The following is a 20,903-nucleotide window of genomic DNA, read 5'->3' as shown; positions in this document are numbered from 1 at the left end:
GTAAAAGAAATTGCTAAATTGCAATCAAAGAGTGACTACAGCATTGTAATAATACTACCAAAGCAAATTGCTGATTTTAAACGTTGCATCTACATGTATTTGGGTACTTACAAAATGATTAATTCCAAACTTGGCATTGCACAATTATGCGAGTGTTCACAAAAAAGACTTTCAAAAGCACTGGTTGTACTTGTTGGACTCAATAGCCTTTTAATAAGCCTAAGGCTTTCAATGCAATGCAGCTAAAATAAATAGGTTAAAACTAAACTTTTAAATCCAGGATCCACTGAAGGCTACTCACTGGGGCGTGACAGAGATGTTTGATGGGACCCTAGTAGAGTTCCGTGCGGAGGTGGGTCTCCTCACCCACAATGTGGTTGTCAGGGGCAACCCAGACCCCCAGTGGGAGGACGAGATTAAAGCATGTGAGGCCGGATTTGACACAGGTGAGATGGGTTGGTTATGAAATTAATATATGAGGTCAAAGCACTTATCAATGTTTGCACCTTCAAGACAAGATCTTTTTATGCCCCCCGGATCGAATGATCGGGGGTATATTGTTTTTGGCCTGTCTGTCTGCATTCTGTCACTCTGTCATTCTGTCACTCTGTCATTCTGTCACTCTGTCACTCTGTCATTCTGTCACTCTGTCATTCTGTCCCAAAACTTTAACCTTGGTCATAACTTTTGCAATATTGAAGATAGCAACTTGATATTTGGCATGCATGTGTATCTCATAGAGCTGCACATTTTGAGTGGTGAAAGGTCATGGGTATATGGCTTGAAAGCGGAGCATTAGGGGGCATTGTGTTTCTGAAAAACACATCTCTTGTTAAAATTGCCATCATAATGAATATATTCAGTTGCATTGTGTATCAGGTGGTTTGCACCTGCACAAGATCTTTTTTTTTACTTTATCTTGTACAAATAGCTAGAGATTGCAGCTATGATTGCAAAATTGCATTTTTTTTTCAAGAGCTTAATGAATTTAGTCAGTGTTTTTGGACTCAGAAGTTTCTTCACATAATGACGCTGTTGTGTTGACATTATTTGGCTAATACTTAACACTTTGAACAAGGTTACACTCTGTTATTAAATTTTTCCTAGGTCTTGGTATAAGCATAATAGTATCATAAGGCTATATTAATCATTTATTGATAACACAAACATGTAAGCAATATTGAGATTTCATATCAACACAAATGTCATTGATTGATACCCATACTTTTGTGTTTATATGAGAATTTCTTTGTCCCAATTTACAAAAGGTTAATAGTTTTTTTTACTGCACATTACAAGCCACTTTCATGCCAACAACATGAACTTGTAAATGAAACACTTAATCAGTCTGCTTATAATTTTAATATAAGTACTATCTTTAAAATACAAACCTCAGAATTCATTATTTTGTTTTTTTAATTCTGTGCAGGAGAGTTTGCTGTGCAGACGTGCTTTCAGGGAAGGTTTGGAGATGAGATAGGCAGTAGCCAGTTTGGAGCCATGATTCTCATTCATTCACCCGTGAAGGACACACAAGAAGTCAAGGCGCGACTCTCCTATGTTGAGGTCACGTTTGCAGGCCAGGCTTACAGGCTGGGACGGTACCCCATCCACTTCCATCTGAACGGTGATATGTCCACAAGTTACGTCAGGGGATGCGGCATCCATAAGACCTTTAATCGCGCTGTGAACATTCATGGTGTCCATAACATGCTGGTTGAGAAAACTGTTATTTACGATATCATGGGTGGAGCATTCTTTCTTGAAGATGGTGTAGAAACAGGAAACACATTCCAGTACAATCTTGCCATCTTCGTGCGAGAGAGCACAAGTCTCCTTAACGATGATGTCACCCCAGCTTCGTTTTGGTTAACCAATCCAAACAACACAGTCCAGCATAACGCTGCAGCGGGTGGATCACATTTTGGCTTCTGGTACAGAATGCACAGCCATCCAGATGGCCCATCGTTTGATCCAAACGTCTGTCCTGACAAAGTGCCGCTAGGTATCTTCTTTAATAATTCTGCCCACTCATTTGGCTGGTTTGGACTGTGGGTGTTTGAGTTCTATTTCCCAACCGTTGGAGGCTGCGAGGGCACTGAGCCTGCGCCAGCTGTTTTTGAGCGGCTTTTTGCTTGGAACAACGAAAAAGGCGCTGAAGCTGTCAATGTCGGGGCTCTGCAGTTCAAAGATTTTACACTGGTGCAAAACAAACTAGCCGGGTATGAAGGAAAGAAGGTCAACAATGTTGCTTTATGGACAGATGACAGTCCCCTAATAAGGGACAGTCTTATTGTTGGTCGAACCACTGTAATTCGGGACTCTGTACAGGGCTGCACACAAGGTGGAATTGTATTCCCGTATGGCAGAGGATTCCGTGCAATCAACACAAGATTCGTTAACTTTGATGTGTCTGATTGCGCCACTTTCCGTTGGACAAGAATCACAGGCACTTGCTCACAGTTCTGTGGAGGCTTCACTTACCATGCCCAGCAACTGAAGTTTGTCAATGCAGCAAACAAAGCTATCTATGAATGGGAGTGGGAGGGGATTATCCTGGACACTGATGGCACATCAACTGGGAAAGGCCCTGGATGGACAGTGCTTCCGAGCTCAGGGACATTGCCTAGCAACTGTGAGAGTGCCCCAGAGTTCAGTATTGGAATTCCCGCCAGCATGTGCCCACCACAACACAAGTGGCACAGATTTGCATTCAACAATATTAAGCCAGAATCGTTGGAAGGGAAAAACTTCACTTTCACCAACGAGTATGGGACTTCACATGGACCATACGCAAAGAAGCGTCTGACACACAAGCCTGGTTGGATGTGCGCGTTACTCATGGGCGCCACCTACCAGTTTTCTTTTGAGCATGGCAGCCAGTTTCAGAACATTAGTTTTACTGGACAGTTTTATGACTTTGATGTAAGTATGATACTCAGTTTCTGACAATTTAGGAAAATTAGGTGATGAAGATGTATACTGTGTACCTTTATTTCCAAGGTTAAAATATGGGAAACGTTTCTGGTCAATTTCATATAAATGCAAAAATATTTCATAATTTTGTTTTTAGCTCACCTGAGCGATAGCTCGGGGTGAGCTATTGTGATCACTCAGCGTCCGGCGTCCGTCCGTCCGTCTGTCTGTCTGTCTGTAAACAATTTGTAAACATCTTCTTCTACTAAACCATTGAGCCAATTTCAAGTAAATTTCATGTGGAGCATCCCTAGGTCATGGGACAAAAGAATTGTTAAAAAAAATTTGATCACATAACCAAGATGGCCGCCATGACCATATATGGTAAAAACCTTAAAAAATCTTCTTGTCAGAAACCGCTCATCAGATTTTCAAAAAATTTCACAGGGATGACCTTTGAGGTCTCCCCTGAAAAAGTTGTTCAAAGAAATTTGATTCGTCAAAAAACATGGCCGCAGGAGCTCGTTGAACTTTGAAACTTTCAAAAATCTTCCAAATTTTTTGTCCGATCCTTTCCAAATTTGCACAGTGTCTTTATATCAATGAGGACACGAACCCTACAAAAAATGAGCATTATTGGTCCATGAAGTACAGAATTACCTACCCTTGAATTGAGAAAATGGTGTTTATGCAATTAAGTCCAAATTTTTCATCCAATTTTTTCCAAACTTGTAAGGATTTAGCATGGTTCAAACAAGGGAAACAACTACGGTTTATGCATGTTCTTTTTATTACAGATTTGCCTCCCTTTAATTCATTCAAAATCTCATTTTACAGCAGAGATTCCAAATCTGACCTGTAAATGAGCCCCATATTTACTGCCAGTGCTAGGTTACCTTTTCCCATTTGATCATTCTTAAGTATTGGTCTTGTAATGCTGCTACTGCTTCTGCTACTGCTGCTACTACTACTACTACTACTACTACTACTACTACTACTACTATAACTACTGCTACTACTACTACTACTAGTAGTAGTACCACCACCACCACCACCACCACCACCACCACCACCACCACCACCACCACCACCACCACCACCACCACCACCACGTCTACTATTACTACTTCTACTACTACTGCCACTACTACTACTACTTTTACCACTACTACTACTACTACTACTACCACTACTACTACTACTACTACTACTACTACTACTACTACTACTACTTCTACTACTACTACTACTACTACTACTACTTCTACTACTACTACTACTACTACTTCTACTACTACTACTACTTCTACTACTACTACTACTACTACAACTACTATTACTACTACTACTACTACTACTACTACTACTACTACTACTTCTACTACTACTACTACTACACCACCACCAGCACCACCACAACCACCACCATTCACAGTGACAAAAAACGTATTCACACAATGGCTGCTACTACAACTTATAGCCCATATAGGGGGGCATGCATGTTTTACAAACAGCCCTTGTTTCTATGGGATTTTAACCACAACTGTTCATGTTTATCTCCGACACATATTTTTAGGTCACCTGTCATGAAGTGACACGGTGAGCTTATGTGATCGTGTGATGTCCGGCGTCCGTTGTGCGTGCCTGCGTGTGTCTGTGCGTCCGTCCGTCAACAATTTGTTTGTGTAGACAGTAGAGGTCACAGTTTGCATCCAATCTTGATGAAATTTGGTCAAAATGTTTATCTTGATGAAATCCGGTTTGGGATTGTATTTGGGTCATCTGGGGTCAAAAACAAGGTCACTAGGTCAAATAATAGAACAACCTTCTGTAGACAATAGAGGTCACAGTTTTCATCCAATCTTTATGAAATTTGGTCAGAATGTTTATCTTGATGAAATCTGGGTTGGGATTTTATTTGGGTCGTCTGGGGTCAAAAACTAGGTCACTAGGTCAAATAATAGAAAAACCTTGTGTAGACATTAGAGATCATAGTTTTCATCCAACCTTTATGAAATTTGGTCAGAATTCTTGATGAAATCTGGGTGGGATTGTATTTGGGTCATCTGGGGTAAAAATCTAGGTCAAATAAATAGAAAAACCTTGTGTTGACAATAGAGATCACAGTTTTCATCTAATATTTATGAACTGTGGTCAGAATGTTTATCTTGATGAAATCTGGATTGGGATTGTATTTGGGTCATCTAGAGTCAGGAACTAGGTCACTAGGTCAAATCATAGAAAAACATTGTGTAGACAATAGAGGTCATAGTTTTCATCTGATCTTAATGAGTCAGGTGAGCGATTCAGGGCCATCATGGCCCTCTTGTTATATGGTAAGGTTACATGGTATGGTAATAGGTGTATGAGCTGTGTCATGCCAAAATGGGTCTTACGTTATATGGGGCGAGAGTAGGTCAGGAGATACAGTGTGTGCTTTACTGTTAACCAATATTTTGTGAAGAACAGCATAGGCCCTTACCAAACTGCAGGCATGCACAGGCTGATCTGGAACTTATACTGGCCGCATTTGGACATAAGACTCATTTTTGCATGATATGCCTCATATATAATACAGGTTAACAGTTCAACTTTACTCAATTTAATATTTATAACTTACTAGTCTAGAAATGTACCTGTGTAATATTCTATCCTTCAGAGTGATGACTACCTATTCCTTAAAGTTGATGTGGCCACAAAACCTGACCGTTTCTCCATCAATGGTGGAGCCACGTTTATAAACGCTACTGACGGAGTTATTGACCCTGACACTGCCATAAATGGCGACTGGGAATGGGATGCAACAAATACTACTGTTCGATACATTGGTATGATGTGTACTTTTTATTTTAACCCCAAATATTTTTTTACCAAAAAGCATAATTTGTTATGAGCTTATCAAGTTTTTTATTCCCCGCCATAGGCGGAGGGATATTGTTTTGACGTTGTCCGTTTGTCCGTCTTTCCGTCCGTCCGTCTTTCCGTCCTTCCGTCTTTCCGTCCGGAGCCATATCTTGGAAGTGCTTTGGCGGATTTCATTGAAACTTGGTATGAGTATATATATGAATAAGAGGATGATGCACGCCAAATATCATTGTACACCATCTGTTAATTACGGAGTTATGACCCTTTGTATCTTGGAAAAATGCTTTTTTGAGTGCCAAATAGAAACACTTTTGTGTGAAGCATATTTGCGGGGGATATCAATTCAACAAGTTTGCTTGTTATATTACTGATGTTAAATGTCAACATTCTAATAGTGTTAAACCATTCAAATGAAATATGAACCATTAGCTATTTAGTTTGGAAGAATTTATTGAATAATTTTATCTACACCTTAAATTGCTTTACAACAGATTTTAATACATAGATTTCATTACAGAGAAAAATCTACAAACATTTTAAATGGTGTGAAAAAGTCTTTAACTTACCTAAGCAGCTTTGAGTTCAATGCGGTAAAAGTGTTGTTAATCCATACACATTTTCATCTGATTTATTTTAAGTGCATGGCCGACAGAGAGCCAAACGTGCAATGTCATCCTACCCCGTAGACCGGAAATACAGTCTCACTCTATACAAGTGCTTCTTCAAAGACTGCATTCCTCCTCCGGACCCAAACACAATCCCTCCTGCGTCTGCCCGTCCTCAAGACGTAGATTTCTGGCATGATGCCAATATTTGGAACATGACCACGGATGGCTATCTCTCCAATATTGGCGGTTCATCTGGGATTCCAAAGGATATGAGCAATGTGAACATTGCAGCTGGTAATTCTAGCAAGCCTTTATGTTTTAATTTATAGGGTATTAATTTAAAATGTGGTTACTGACCAATTATCTGCAACTCATCTTGCTACCAGTTGTTTATAAAAACATATTTTATATTATATATTTTACGTGACCCACCCAGTCCTGTAAGTAGAAATGATCTGTAAAACAAAATGATGTCTTTGTGTCGTATAAACGAATCTGCACTAAAACTAAATTTAGGTTCACATTGTACATACGTGATCAGTTGTCAAACAAAAGTACGGTTGATATTCAAATGCATTATTTTTCTCTTTCCGGGATATTGTTTTAGTATGACGATGCTGCATTAACAAATATAAGTGTATGTGAAGTGAAAACACCAAAAATAAACAATGGTTGCGATAGACACCTATAAACTGTAAGATGCCCATAATATCACTTTAAATTCCGCTGCAAAACTGCAAAAATTCATTTTTTATTTATTCCAAAACAATTTACCCCCCCCCCCCATTTTAATGTCATAAGAAGTCTGTAATTGTGTAAATACATGATAGTGTCAACACCAACAATATTATCCGTGCTATGGGGAAAACTATATGTGTGTAAAGTGTCATCACAGTTAAGCCTGTTCAATATGCACGGGCAAATCAGGGATGACACTTTCCTACTTAACTTTATTTTTGCTTAGACTTACTAAAACAAAAAATATCATTAAATCGGAAAGTGTCGCTAAGCCTGCACAGGCTTATCTGGGACGACACTTTACACACATGCATTACGCCCCATTTTCCCAGAACGAGGCTCTTATTCTTTATCAACCGCTGATTTTGTGCAGACACATGGATGGTGGTGGAGGCACCAATAGCCAAGCTTGGTACCCTGCTCCTCGAGGGTGTCCTAGAGTTCAACAATGACCTGGACGCAGTGTACCACATAGAGGCCGACTACATCGTCATCCGCGGTGGGCGTCTCATCATTGGTTGGCCAGATGAACCGTTCCTCGGGCAGGCCAGCATAACGCTGCGTGGCAACCATGACACTCCTTATTTTGTGCCTGGTGAAGGCCCAGACCTTGGGTCAAAGGCGATTGGTAAGAAATGGCAGCATGTTGATACGGAGTTGGCCTGGTTACTGAGAGGTCAACATGTGGATTCGATCTTCATATGGGCAATGTTTTCAATATTTAAAAAGAAAACCAAAGTGTGATACTTGTTCTTCCTAAGAAACAGAGTCTAGACTATTACTACAAGCTAAGAGCTTAAAACAATCAAGCTAACAATATAAAAGTTTACACAAAATTTAACTATTTAATACATTTAATTCAGAATTCTTACTGGGCAAAATGTGTGTTGTTTTGCATCACCTGCAACAAGAAGTTAAATGTCCCAGTACAGTTAATATATATTTTACATATGATTTCAATATTTGATTGCATACAATCTGTGTATTGTAGTGAAAAAAATGTAACCAAGGTAAATTTAAATTTCTGCAACAACCCTTCTTTTTTATGTTTCAGGTGTGTATGGTGGCCTAGATCTGTTTGGAAAAGATGTTGGTCGGACCTGGACTCAGCTAGCTGTCACAGCCAATGTTGGGTCCAACAAGATCAAGTTAGCTGACCCTGTGCAGTGGCAGACGGGGGATGACATTGTTATTGGTCCAACCAGCTACAACCCCTGGGAAACGGAGTCGTTTAGGATCACGGCAGTGGCTTCAGATAATGTGACTTTGACCTTGAATGGCACACTCAAATACAAACATCTTGGTATGTACTCATTTGAGTCGTGTTCTAAAAACTGGGTATAATGAATGTGAGTAAAGTGTTGTCCCAGATTAGCCTGTGTAGTCCACACAGGCTAATCAGGGATGACACTTTCCGCTTTTATGACTTTTTTCGTTTAAATGAAGTTCTTAGCAAAAATCAAATTTATGGGACGACATTTTACACACATGCATTATGCCCAGTTTTGTCAGAACGTGACTTATTTAGTGTTAGTCAGTGTTTGTGTTTCCCCAAAATTCCACTGTGTCCCTGGGACCTATAGTGTATAAAAATTTGTCCAGTTCCAAACAGCTTTGGTTGAATTGTTATATTTTAATCCAAGTATAAATGTGTATATGTTTGTGTTTCATTGATTTGGACAACTTTTTACAAAACTAACCATCAAATAAAGCCATTAAGAAAATAAAATAGAAAACTTTTCTAAAATTAAAGACGTAAATTGCATATTATTATTATATAACAAATTGATGTCACACGCGGTTGTAGTATTGATCATATTGGCCCTATGCCAATTTATCATTATCTAACAGAATCTGATCGCGTGACTTCAACATACCAAAATGGCACCTACACTCAGTTTCAATCAAAAGTGATTATTAGCATCAGCATAAAATAAAAAATAAAATAATTAAACATAGCACACAATTTGAATAATTTAAATCTTATTACAACTGAAACTGTATGCTATAAACGGAAAAGCTATAAAATATAAGGCCATGTACAGCAATCTTTATGTTCTTGATAAATATCTCATGAATTGTTTAACATGGATTATTTATTAAATTGTAAACCTAGTTTTCCTTGAAAAATGTTATGAATATTTTTATCAGGCACTTATTTATGATTACTATATTAGCACTTTCATTGGCTATGTATGTCATGTCAATCATAGTTAATTACACAACTTACTGAGGCTACTAACAGGCCTTGTGGTCCTGGTAATCTATCTAATACCTAATACCTGAGACAAAGTCCTTATAAATGTTCATGTTCTACACAATAGAGGATAATGAAAAAATAAACTACTTGCTTTCCTCTGACTGACCGATAAGATTCCATGATATGGGATAAAAGGGCTCATCAGCATGAAATGAGATAGAGGATATTTGTTGGATCCGGTGGATTATCGATTTTAATTCACAAGTGATCATAGAAAATAATATTTTCCGCCACGAGTGAAAATATATATTTTCTATGATCACGAGATCCAACCAGATCACACCGGATCCAACAAATTTTCTTTTTATTTAATGCATTTTTCACAGTTTATATACATTGTTCAGGAGTTTAACTAACAAATTTTGCTGGGATTATGACGTCATTTCGTCAAAAAATAACGTCATTTCACAGTAAACAATGAAAATTATCGATAATTCTCACTGATAATTTTCACTGTTTGATACAGTGAAATTATCAGTTTTAATTCACTGATATTTCTCTATAAACCACCAGACAGCATTAAATAAATGTTCATACATGTTGTATAATGTAGTCAATAAACATTTCAAGGAAATTTGCTGACCACGCGTACTTGTGTATTTACAATAGTGAGCCGGTCACTGTCAGCCGAAAGTGTTGTCCCTGATAAGCCTGTGAAAACTGCTCAGGCTAATATGGGACACTACTTTACACCATTTAGTATTTGAATTTACTTCATTCATCAGATTGTGTGTAATGCGGCAGGGATTGGACTGAATGCAATCCAAGTTCGTTGGGTAGATTTTGTCTTCATTGTTTGGTTTTGTTTCCAGTTCATCAGGAAACCCTAAGCAATGGATATCAGATTGACGTAGGAGCGGCTGTAGGATTACTGACCCACAACATCAAGGTCATAGGTCAGGACTATAACAATTTGTACAAGGAGTCTTTCGGAGCCAGGATCCTAGTCGCAACTTTGCAATACAAAGAGCGGACTTTCACAGGTCAGCCATTATGGATGTACACTTCAACAACGTTATTTCGAAGTTGTCGGGACCGTTAAAAAAATTTCAGATTAACGATAATTCGAAATAAACATTTGACAGAAGACTTCTTTGATTCTGTAAAAAATAAAACGTTGTGGAATTCGCATGGTTTTGTTACGCGCTTACTTAAAAGCGTAAACTAGTCAGATAGGAAATAGATTTCCACTTGTAACAAACTGGAAATTAAACGAATTTTTTTCTTGTTTTTATTTTTGTATAATTACAGAACATATAAAATATAAAGAATAGCACAAATTATCATACATACATACATATGAATACATTTTCAAAAATGAAACATGTTTTTTAACTAATACGCGATGTATCTCTGAACAACGGCGTTCGCGCAGACGACAAAGGTGTAATGATCGGCTTTTGACGCGCCACGACAAAGGTGTGAAATTACGCACCGTATTTTGCAGTTTTGACTTCGGATTAAAGATTGATAATTAGGTGTGAATTATAGTGTTGGGACCGACTGAATCACTTCAAATTAACAATTTCTTTGGTTTAACGAAGTTCGGATTAACAATGAAATTTTACATTAAACAAAGGAGAACCAAAATCGGGACCTGAAAAATACTTTGAAATAACGGTGACTTCGGATTATCGGTGTTCGAAATAATGGTGTTGAAGTGTATAGTGCATTGTATTGGTAAATTGGGTTACAATTGTGCACTTGTAGAAATATATGGCATCGCAATTGTTAAGATAAGCACTTGTAAGTGTGTTATTACATGTTATTGTAAATACAACAGTTGTCTTCACGCTTTTTTAGGACTACAAGATTTTTCAGAGACATTTAATGACTCAAACTTTTTAAACAGTTGAATTTTGCCTATTGTGTTAATCTAGGGAATTAATACATATGTTTTTACACACATATAAAAGGTAATAATATTGGGAAAATGAATCCAAAAATAGCCTAAATCTGTTCAACAGAAGGAAATTTCTATTCACCTTGAAAATTTATTTGGGTAGCTGATAAAATTTGAGATATTTAATAATGATGCATCAAATATCATTATTTTATTGTGGTACAGGTTATGCGCGTCTGTCGAATGTTGAATTCTACCACACTGGGCAGGAGGGTTTCACAGAAGACTATGATCCAAGGTTTTCTGTGGCTTATGTTGCCACGGGAACTGTCAGCAGTATAAAACCTTCAAAAGTCTTCCGCTGTTCCTTCCACAATGGATTTAGCACTGCTATTGGTGCATTTGGAATCGGAAGTTTGGAGATTTCGGAAAATGTTGTGTTTGGCAGCATTGGAAATGGTACTTATTGTTTTATAACTTATGATGACATGAAGTTTAATATGAAACTTGTGTAGCATGTCTTCCTTTAATAGTACTATCCAGTAAATTTGGAATTCTACAAATTATGGACTTGTTTTAATTAAAAAGAACCTTTATATGTAAGTCCAATATCAAATTGATAAAAAAAAAATGCTCCAACATTATTCTATCACAATATTCAATAGTGTATTCATTTGGCTAAGAGGTGCTGCTATCATAATACTTAATTTCATCTGCAATTGTGCAAAGAACTTTTGGTCTCATTTTTTTCTTACAAATTTTAAGGAATAAGGACAAGCTCAAATGACACGCGCCTTCTGAACAACCTGGTAGCGCTGATGGTGCATTCTGGGACCTATCAAGACAGAGTGGGGAATTATTGGGAAGCCGGAATAGAGGCCATGTTGGCGAAAGAGCTAGTCATGCATGGCAACCTTGTGACTGGCTCGGAGAGGCTGGCTTATCATGTTGTTCCAATGGATTGTGAGGACAAGTCCGGTCGCTATAGCAATAATAAGGCCTTTGCAAATGTGCAGGGTGTTGTAGTCTTTCCAGAGGATCAGTTTAACCTTGATTCAGAGTGCGCGAAGTTGGCAAACTTCACAACCTGGAAGACCCACGATTTTGGTCTTTATTACCAAAATACTTTAAGTTTAGTGGCAGAAAACAATGTGTACATAGAAAATCAGAATGGATTGTTAACAATGGTTTTGAGACCAATTACTACTAGACATGAGTTTGCTAACAAGACGGTTGATGTTCTTGACTCAATCTTCATCGGTAGAACTAGCTCATTTGACTGCAGCAAAGATGTTTCTCCCGCAAATGATCTAAACTTCAACAAGTCTAATAATGCAAGGCCCAGTCTTGCTCCTGGAAAAGGATCGGTTGGTTTGATTTTCCCGAACTTCTACCAAGCAACAAACATGGCGCCTGGTAAGCCGTGGAAGGGATGCATGGCCTATAATGCCATTGGCGGGTTAATGAGAATTTCTGGAAACACTTTTGCCAAGTATGGGGCAGGATGCAAGGGTGCTCACAATTTTGCTGTGTCAACAAACATTGGAAACGACGATGGGCAGCATCCTGTTGAGGCTACCACTACGACATGGATCGATACCGACCATGGTCACAAAGTTTTCTATCATCGGCCAAACGCTAAGTAAGCCTAGCATCATTATAGTAAGGGGCGGGGTATGCTGGTTCCAGGTGGTAGGTAATCTCTTGTATGGACCTGGGGTTAAATGTATTACATTGAAAATATACTTGATGTGTGACAGCAGATTATTGCCCTCTGCAAATATTGATCAAATCATACCCTTTGGTCCAAAATTGGCCCCGCACCAGTATTAAGGGATCTAGGGCCAATTTTCCCTATTAATTGTTTTACTTTCACGGTAAATTTTGATAAACTATTGCAGCATTGTTATATTCCCCACAACCAAACAGTACACAGTTTTGTTTCATTAACATAAATTTGTTATAGCAAAATCAACTCAGCTGACTGCGTGGACATGGACTGTGATGCGTTAAAGAAGGCACTTCTTAAGGACCTAGACGGGACCTTCCTGGGTCACATTGGGGCCGTAATCCCTCAGTCAGAGTTCGAGTGGGACACCAACCCTGTAAGGGGCCTAGGGGACTACAGAATTCCCAAAGAAATGCTCACGAAAATGGATGGCACCAGGATCCCCGTTAAAGAAATTGCTCCTAAGAAAGGTTGGCAAAAATGTTTGCAAAGTTTATTTTGTTCTAGTCCAACAAAAAACTTAAAGGCTGCACAAAGACATGCTAAGAAACATCATGACTTACAAATAAAGATACAGTTTTAGTAAAGGAAAAAGTTTGAAACTTCTGATTAATTAGATTTTTTTTAATCATCTAAAGTGCACCATTCATGGTTCAAATAAAAAATGGTATTCATTATTCTCATTATCATCTAAATAAAGTTTGTTGATGTAACTTTTTGCACATGAGCCATGCTGGGAAAACCAGGTTTCATGTATGTGCGTAACGTTTCTTCCCAGATTTGCCTTTGCAGTCACACACTTTCCGCTTTTATGGAATTTTTTCATTTAAAAGGGAGTCTCTTGAAAACAAAAATTCAGTCAAGGCAGAAAGTGTCCTTCCAGATTAGCCTGTGCAAACTGCACAGGCTACTCTTGGCCAACACTATGCCCATATATTAAGCCAGTGGTTTTCTCAGAGTGCTTCTCTTATCAAATGATGTTTGCTTATTTATTTTATGCTTTCCGGTTGTTTAAAGAGAAATATCAGTGAAATGAAACTGGTATTTCAATGTTTTAAACAGTGAAAAATAACAGTAAAAAATCGATATTTTTCACTGTTTTACTGTGAAATGACGTCATTTTTCCGACGAAATGATGTCATTAATCCAGCGAAATTATCCTGTTCAACTCTTTTACAATGTAAATAAGTGGTGAAAAAAGCATTAAATAAAAAGAAAATTTGTTGGATTCGATGGAATATCGATTTTAATTCACTCATGATCATAAAAAATACATATTATTTTATATGAGTACATGTACTCGTGAAATAAAATTGATATTCCATCGGATCCAACAAATATCCTCTATCTATTTCCAGGTATTATCCGCACTGAAAACTGTGTTTACCAGTCGCTATGGCAAGCGTACGAGTGTCAGTCAGACATCAACTATGAGATGCTGATGATTGAGAACATGGATGCAGACACTGAGACGCGCCGACTCTCACCCGTGGCAGTGCTAGGCAACGGCTACCTTGACCTGATCAACGGGCCACAGGACCATGGCTGGTGCAGTGGATACACGTGTCGCAAGAGGATTTCAACCTTCATGGCCCTTGTTGCAACAGGTAGGGTGGCCTCAAAGGGTTCTTGTTCTAGAAAATTGAATCCCGACTTGATTCAATGATTATTATGATGGAAAAAAACTTGCCACAAAGTGTTATTGTTGTAGAAAATCATTTCTCAGCATCAAGTCGATTATATAAGTGGAGTTCTGAGAAAACTGGGCATAATGCATGTGTGTAAATTGTCATCCCAGATTAGCCTGTGCAATCCCTACAGGCTAATCAGGGACAACACTTTCCGCTTTTATGACATTTTTCGTTTAAATGAAGTCCCTTCTTAGCAAAAATCCAATTTAGGCAGAAAGTGTCGTCATTTTGGACGACACTTTACGCACATGCATTATGTCCAGTTTTCTCAGAACGTGACTCATACCTATGAGAAACTCTATCAATCTGTTTGTTGGTTGGACTGCTTGTCACCTCTCTATCAATCTGTTCCTTGGTTGGACTGCTTGTCACATTTTTGAGTTAACTGCTTCCATATTTCTCAACTGATTGAATTGAAACTTACAATTGGCCATGGGGTATAAGTCAGTTATGTAACTGTGAAAAGCTCTAGTTTTTTAATATTGCCGTTGGTCACTAATTTTTTAATAAAGGATTATTTTTTTTACAAAAAGTGTTCAAATTGTTGCCAGTTAATGATATGATTACAATTTTAAATGTTTTTCTTGCATTGGACTTAACATTGTCAATTCAAAAAGACATGTTTTTGTGACAGTATATTTTTCAATGCATGTATTATTACAATTTCAGATGAAGAGTTCCTCATCCACTTCACCAGTACCACCCCAGAGCACATGCGATATCGCCTTCTCAATGCAGGACAGGATGACGCGGTCAAACTGCGTGTCTGGTACTCAAGGTTGAACAGACTGGATCTCTTTGTAGACGGGACTTACTTGATATCTACGAACGCAGAGATCACAAGTGGTGGTTATTACAAGACTCTTATGCCAAAGGGTAGGTGATTCTGTTAATGTTTGTATATGGGGCATTTTTAAAATTTCATTTATTTTTTTTTTTTTATGTGACCAAAATGCTGAAGATATAGCATTGCCATTCTTCCATCTGCCCATTTTTCAGTCATTTTTTTCCACTTCTTGTACGGAGAACAACTCAGGAAAATGTATGGGATTTAAAGGAAACTTCAAATAATGATAGAGGACTTTAAAAGGGCCTTTTCACGTTTTGGTAAATTGACAAAATTAAAAAAGTTGTTTCAGATTTGCAAATTTTTGTTTTAGTTAGTTTATGATACTGGTGAGGAAATAGTATACTTACCATAATCTAAAATATCCATTATTTGCATTTTTTGACAATTTGAAAACCTGAAAATTATAAAGCGTTGCAACGCGAAACGATTGAATAATTTTGAAAGTTCTGTTGTTGTCGTTCCATTTTGTGAAACTACAAGGAATGCTTATATAAAGAAAAAAATATGATCTTCATAACATGAGTACTTTTGTATGGATAGCCGAGTGGTCTAAGCGGAACACTTTTTACTCCAGGACTCCAGGGGTCAGTGGTTCGAGCCTATTTGAGGGTTATTTTTTATATTGTATTCTTGTTTTTTTTACTAGAGATTTTAAGGTCCAATGTTTAAATTTATCAATATAAAGCATTTAATGACAAACTTTAATACATGCCAAAGTCTGTGAAAAGGCCCCTGTAAAGGGAAGTAAAGGGTTCAAGAACCATAGATTTCTCTTCTGGATTAGGAAAATTATTATCAATTTTCTGTAAGCATTGAAGGTATTTAAATAACAAATTATATTGATAGAGCAAATTGAGAGGAAGTGCAGTCTGAGAACCAACATCCTTTTGTCCATATTTTAAGAGTTATTGCCCTCTCTTTTTTGCACAGTTCATTTCTTGTGTGTAGCATAACTCTACAAATATTGAAGGTATTCAAATAATTCTTCACATAAGGATGTATTGCTTGAAGAGATATTGCCAATAACAAGGGCAATAACAAGGGCCTAGCTTCTCATCAGTATTTACAAAGTTATCAGCCTTTGTTTATTTTGCATGTGCTAAGCATTTATTCATATATATCAAAGTGATTAAAATAAAACTTTCACATGTTTAGGATATTTAGAGGAAGTGTATGTCACAAAATTCATAACTCTTTTGATAGTATTTTTGAACTTTTGCTCTTTGCTTATCTTTTGTGCAGACGTTATCTTCATAATGTAATCTTCTTCTAATGCAAAAAATACTTCCAAACATAATTAATTGATTCATGAAACTTTTTATATTGATAAAGGGCTTTGAGAGGAAGTGTAAAAGTACCATAATCCATTTTTTCAATATATAGATATGTATTACGGTCCTTTTTGTGCGTGTGCCATCTGTAATTCCATTACAGTCGAGGATATTACAATGAAACTTCATAGATCTGCAGAAAAAAATTGTTTGAGTGCAGAGAGCAATATCTACAGCTCCAAATGGAATGTTTCTTTTTAGTTTTTGACATTGGTATATTTCTTTTGCATTTTTAAAGTGCAATTACCTAGTATTAAAGGTATTGAAATGAAACTTCATATAATGAAATAAAACTTAAACCCATTTATGCCTAGTGGACTCTTCCATCCTTCCAAATTGGATCAATTTATTTAAAAAATTAGGGATGTCTAGTATATATATTTTTATATTTAGAATATTACTTACGGAAATTCTTTTAAGCAAACAGCGTAGACCCTGAAGAGACGCCGCATCATGCAGGGTCTCATCAAGGTCTTCACTGTTTGTAAAGGTCTTTTTTTAGACGCTAGGCATAAGTTGGGTTAAGATGAAGTGTGGATTGCGACAACCATAATTCTATCTTTGACATTCATGGAATTTTTTCCCATTGTTTAAATTTATTATTCAGGGCTAAAGTAATACACAGTATAACATTTATGGTAAAGAAAAATCAAATATCAATTAAAAGAGGACATTAAGATATATGTTGTCAATGAATAAATAAATAAATAAAACTTGCCTGTTTTCCCTAAAGTTGAAAATAAATCATATGTTTTGGTATTAAAATACCTTGGGGGCTTTTCGCACTTTCAGTGACAGCACTTTTTGTTTTGAGCTTTGGAAACTTTAGTTGAGCCTTTTCTGATTGTGTGCATGCCTGTTAAATAAATCTTGGTCAGTCAGCCATTATATCATTACAATTTATACAATTATTTGATTTGCCAAGAAAAGAATGATAATAAAACACAAACAAAAGTGCAATTTACAAATGGTTTAAATAATATAAAATCTTTCATCTTGACAACATTCAGATTTGTTAGACTGGTACAGCAATTCGAAATCTCTATTTAAGGTAACGAACTGGAACCAATGGTACAGAATGCCACCGGAACCAACTTCTTTGACAAGGATACTGGTATCTTCACGTTTATCATCAAAGGAGGGGTTACAATTGACGTCAAAACCAGTAAATCTATTATAATCTCATTCGGAATCCAAGCAATGACGCCTGAGGAATTCTTTGGCGATAATTTGGTGGAAAACATTGCAAGCTTCCTGAACATCCCACTGACCAAGGTTCGAATCGTTAGTGTAGTGAGCGCTTCAGCTTCAGGCAAGAGGAAACGACGTTCCAGTGAAGGAGTTGAGGTTACAATTGAAATTGCTGATGAGCCAGCAACAGGTGTGGATTTTCTTAGCATGGTTCATTTTTTATTTTTTTTATTTGGACCCCTGATTATGCTCGGGTAACTAAGGGGGTTTCTATGGAAGAAATAAGTTTCAATCAATATAGTTTGAGCATCTCATCTTAGTGTGCATTTCGCATTAACCATTACACATGTATATCACATTTTTTATAATGTTTTAATATTTAGTATAAAGTTGTAAATACTCGATACACAGACCATGCAGTTACAACTGAGTTGTTTTTCAAAGTTGTATTGATGTTCTTTACAGAAGTCAACTCCACAGTTTCCAGCCCCATTTCAACAGAAGACCTGGTTAGCTACGCCGCAAGCATTGTCAACGAGTGTCAAGTGGGGGATCTGACCTCTTCCTTGAACATCACAGGGTCATGTGAGACTGTGATCCTGCCATCATCTGACCCAGACATTGGAACAATTGTCTACCAACCACGCGTCCCTCACAAGTTGTTCTTTGAGCGCAAGGTGAAGCCAAAGTATGAAGGCGTGGTGTTCACAACGCAGCCAAAGATTCGAGCGGCTGATATCATGGTATGCACCCATTGAATAATCAGCAATATGAACAACATAGCAATTACATGAAGTTACATTTTAACCCATTCATGTCTAGTGGACTCACACATCCTTCTAAATTGGATCAATTTATTTCCAAAATGAGGGATGTCAAGTATAATTTTTTTTTATATACATGTATTTAGAATAATTTTTACAGAAATTCCTTCAAGCAAACAGCGCAGACCCTGATGAGACGCTGCATCATGTAGCCTCATCTGGGTCTACGATGTTTGCCAAGGCCTTTTTTCTAGATGCTAGGCATACATGGGTTAATGTATTACCGGTAGTTGTTTTTTTACATACATGTATAGTTAAACATATACACTTCTAACTAGGATATTGTAAATTTGTATTGCTATCTTAAAATTTTAATACTTTTTAGATGCATATTTATTGTATAAATTAACAACTTTAACATTTATCCCCTAGTCATTTTAATAGATAATTCCTCTAATTACAACACTTGAATACTAAACTTATGTCTGTAGTTTTTGATTAACGTGTTACCTTTTGGCATTCTTGTTATGATTTTCATTCTGTATAGGAACATCTGATCATTTTAAATGCATATTTTTTTGTGATTTATTAAATTCTGGGCTTATTGTGAGGTTTTAGTAGGCTAAACCCTGTGTTAATGTGGTAGTGGTACTTGGCTTATGAACTAGAACACGTCAGTTTGGTTCGATCCTTTAATAACGTCTGATAAAAGTAAACAACAATAATGTTGATGACGTCAACGTAAAACATACATAATTGCGGCAAAATGGGTTGACGTTGCAAATACTTAACACCCTGTAAAAATTCACAACGCTTTTCATTCACCATGGCAATGATCCCAGTTTTGATCATTTTATGTTTATTGTTGGATTTCTGTTATAAAAGTAGTGGAGAGAAACTTATTTTTTTTCTCCTGATAAAGCTTCAGGAATTTAATTGCAAGTTAGTTTTATAGATACAACAAATAATTAATGCAAAAACCTTTATGTATTGTTTTAAGAGTATTTTATACCATGTTAGGCTCATAACCAAACTCTTATTCTATTCCTATCCATCCTAACCATTGCTATTTAAGAGTTTTCTGGCACTAACCATTGCTATTTAAGAGTTTTCTGGCACTAACCATTGCTTTTTAAGAGTTTTCTGGCACTAACCATTGCTATTTAAGAGTTTTCTGGCACTAACCATTGCTATTAAGAGTTTTCTGGCACTAACCATTGCTATTTAAGAGTTTTCTGGCGCTAACCATTGCTATTTAAGAGTTTTCTGGCACTAACCATTGCTATTTAAGAGTTTTCTGGCACTAACCATTGCTATGTAAGAGTTTTCTGGCACTAACCATTGCTATTTAAGAGTTTTCTGGCAGGTCCTAAACGACTTCAAAAAACATTTACTGTTTTATATGTAAATAAACAACAGCCATCTGTCTTGATAGGATGTGGCAATAGAGGATCTTGGGACAGCAGAGTCGCCATGGCAACTGAGTGCCAGCATTCGTCCCGGCACTGGCCACCCGGATGCGATACTCTCCGGCACTCTGAACATCTCTGTATCCAATGGCCAGTTTAACTTCACAGATCTTGCCATCTCCCACACGGGGGCTGGCTACGTTCTTGACTTCAAGGTCATCTCACCAGTCGAGGCAGCGGGCTTCACTCTGGCTTCAAGTCCATTTGATGTTGCTGCACGACCTTTGGAACTTAAGGTCAAGGACCAGTCAAGTGGTGACCTTGTTCAGAATTCCAAGTTCTTTGTCACTTTGGATATAAGGGATGAAATAACTGGAAAGGTGCTACCAGACGTTTCATGGAGGGTAAATAGTGATGTTATATGTTTGAATGCGGCTTGTTGATATATATTTGCTTCTGTCTAATTACTCATGCAATTATGTCAGATGAAATTCAATTTTTTGTTCTTGACATATGGAGTCTAAATTCAGGTTGAGAAGGACCTTTGACAAGCACCAATTCACCATTTGTTAAGTTATTCAGAAAGTTAGATGTTGATTTTATGATTGACAGAGAGTTCATGTGTTGTTGAATAATTTATAGATTGGCAATTGATTTTGTCCAAATATATTTAAATAAATCATGGAAGGTCTCAATTAGAGCGTATTA

General features: G+C 37.2%; 1 protein-coding gene across 1 annotated transcript in view; it reads left to right on the top strand.

Moving 5' to 3' along the window:
- Positions 1-20,903, top strand: part of LOC127859761 (fibrocystin-L-like) — a 65,337-nt gene that overhangs the window by 39,194 nt on the left and 5,240 nt on the right. The window contains exons 30-44 of the mRNA XM_052397268.1: positions 281-446; positions 1,430-2,925; positions 5,576-5,744; positions 6,420-6,683; positions 7,501-7,755; positions 8,182-8,430; positions 10,200-10,370; positions 11,456-11,689; positions 11,996-12,872; positions 13,197-13,429; positions 14,318-14,566; positions 15,320-15,526; positions 17,883-18,212; positions 18,488-18,765; positions 20,222-20,599. Coding sequence (XP_052253228.1) covers positions 281-446; positions 1,430-2,925; positions 5,576-5,744; positions 6,420-6,683; positions 7,501-7,755; positions 8,182-8,430; positions 10,200-10,370; positions 11,456-11,689; positions 11,996-12,872; positions 13,197-13,429; positions 14,318-14,566; positions 15,320-15,526; positions 17,883-18,212; positions 18,488-18,765; positions 20,222-20,599 — 5,556 coding nt within the window. The remainder of the gene's footprint in view (positions 1-280; positions 447-1,429; positions 2,926-5,575; positions 5,745-6,419; positions 6,684-7,500; positions 7,756-8,181; positions 8,431-10,199; positions 10,371-11,455; positions 11,690-11,995; positions 12,873-13,196; positions 13,430-14,317; positions 14,567-15,319; positions 15,527-17,882; positions 18,213-18,487; positions 18,766-20,221; positions 20,600-20,903) is intronic.

This window comes from Dreissena polymorpha, chromosome 15 (assembly GCF_020536995.1).
Source record: "Dreissena polymorpha isolate Duluth1 chromosome 15, UMN_Dpol_1.0, whole genome shotgun sequence".
Lineage (NCBI taxonomy): Eukaryota > Metazoa > Mollusca > Bivalvia > Myida > Dreissenidae > Dreissena > Dreissena polymorpha.
The sequence above is the reverse complement of the archived record's forward strand: the minus strand, read 5'-3'. Positions and strand labels throughout refer to the sequence as shown.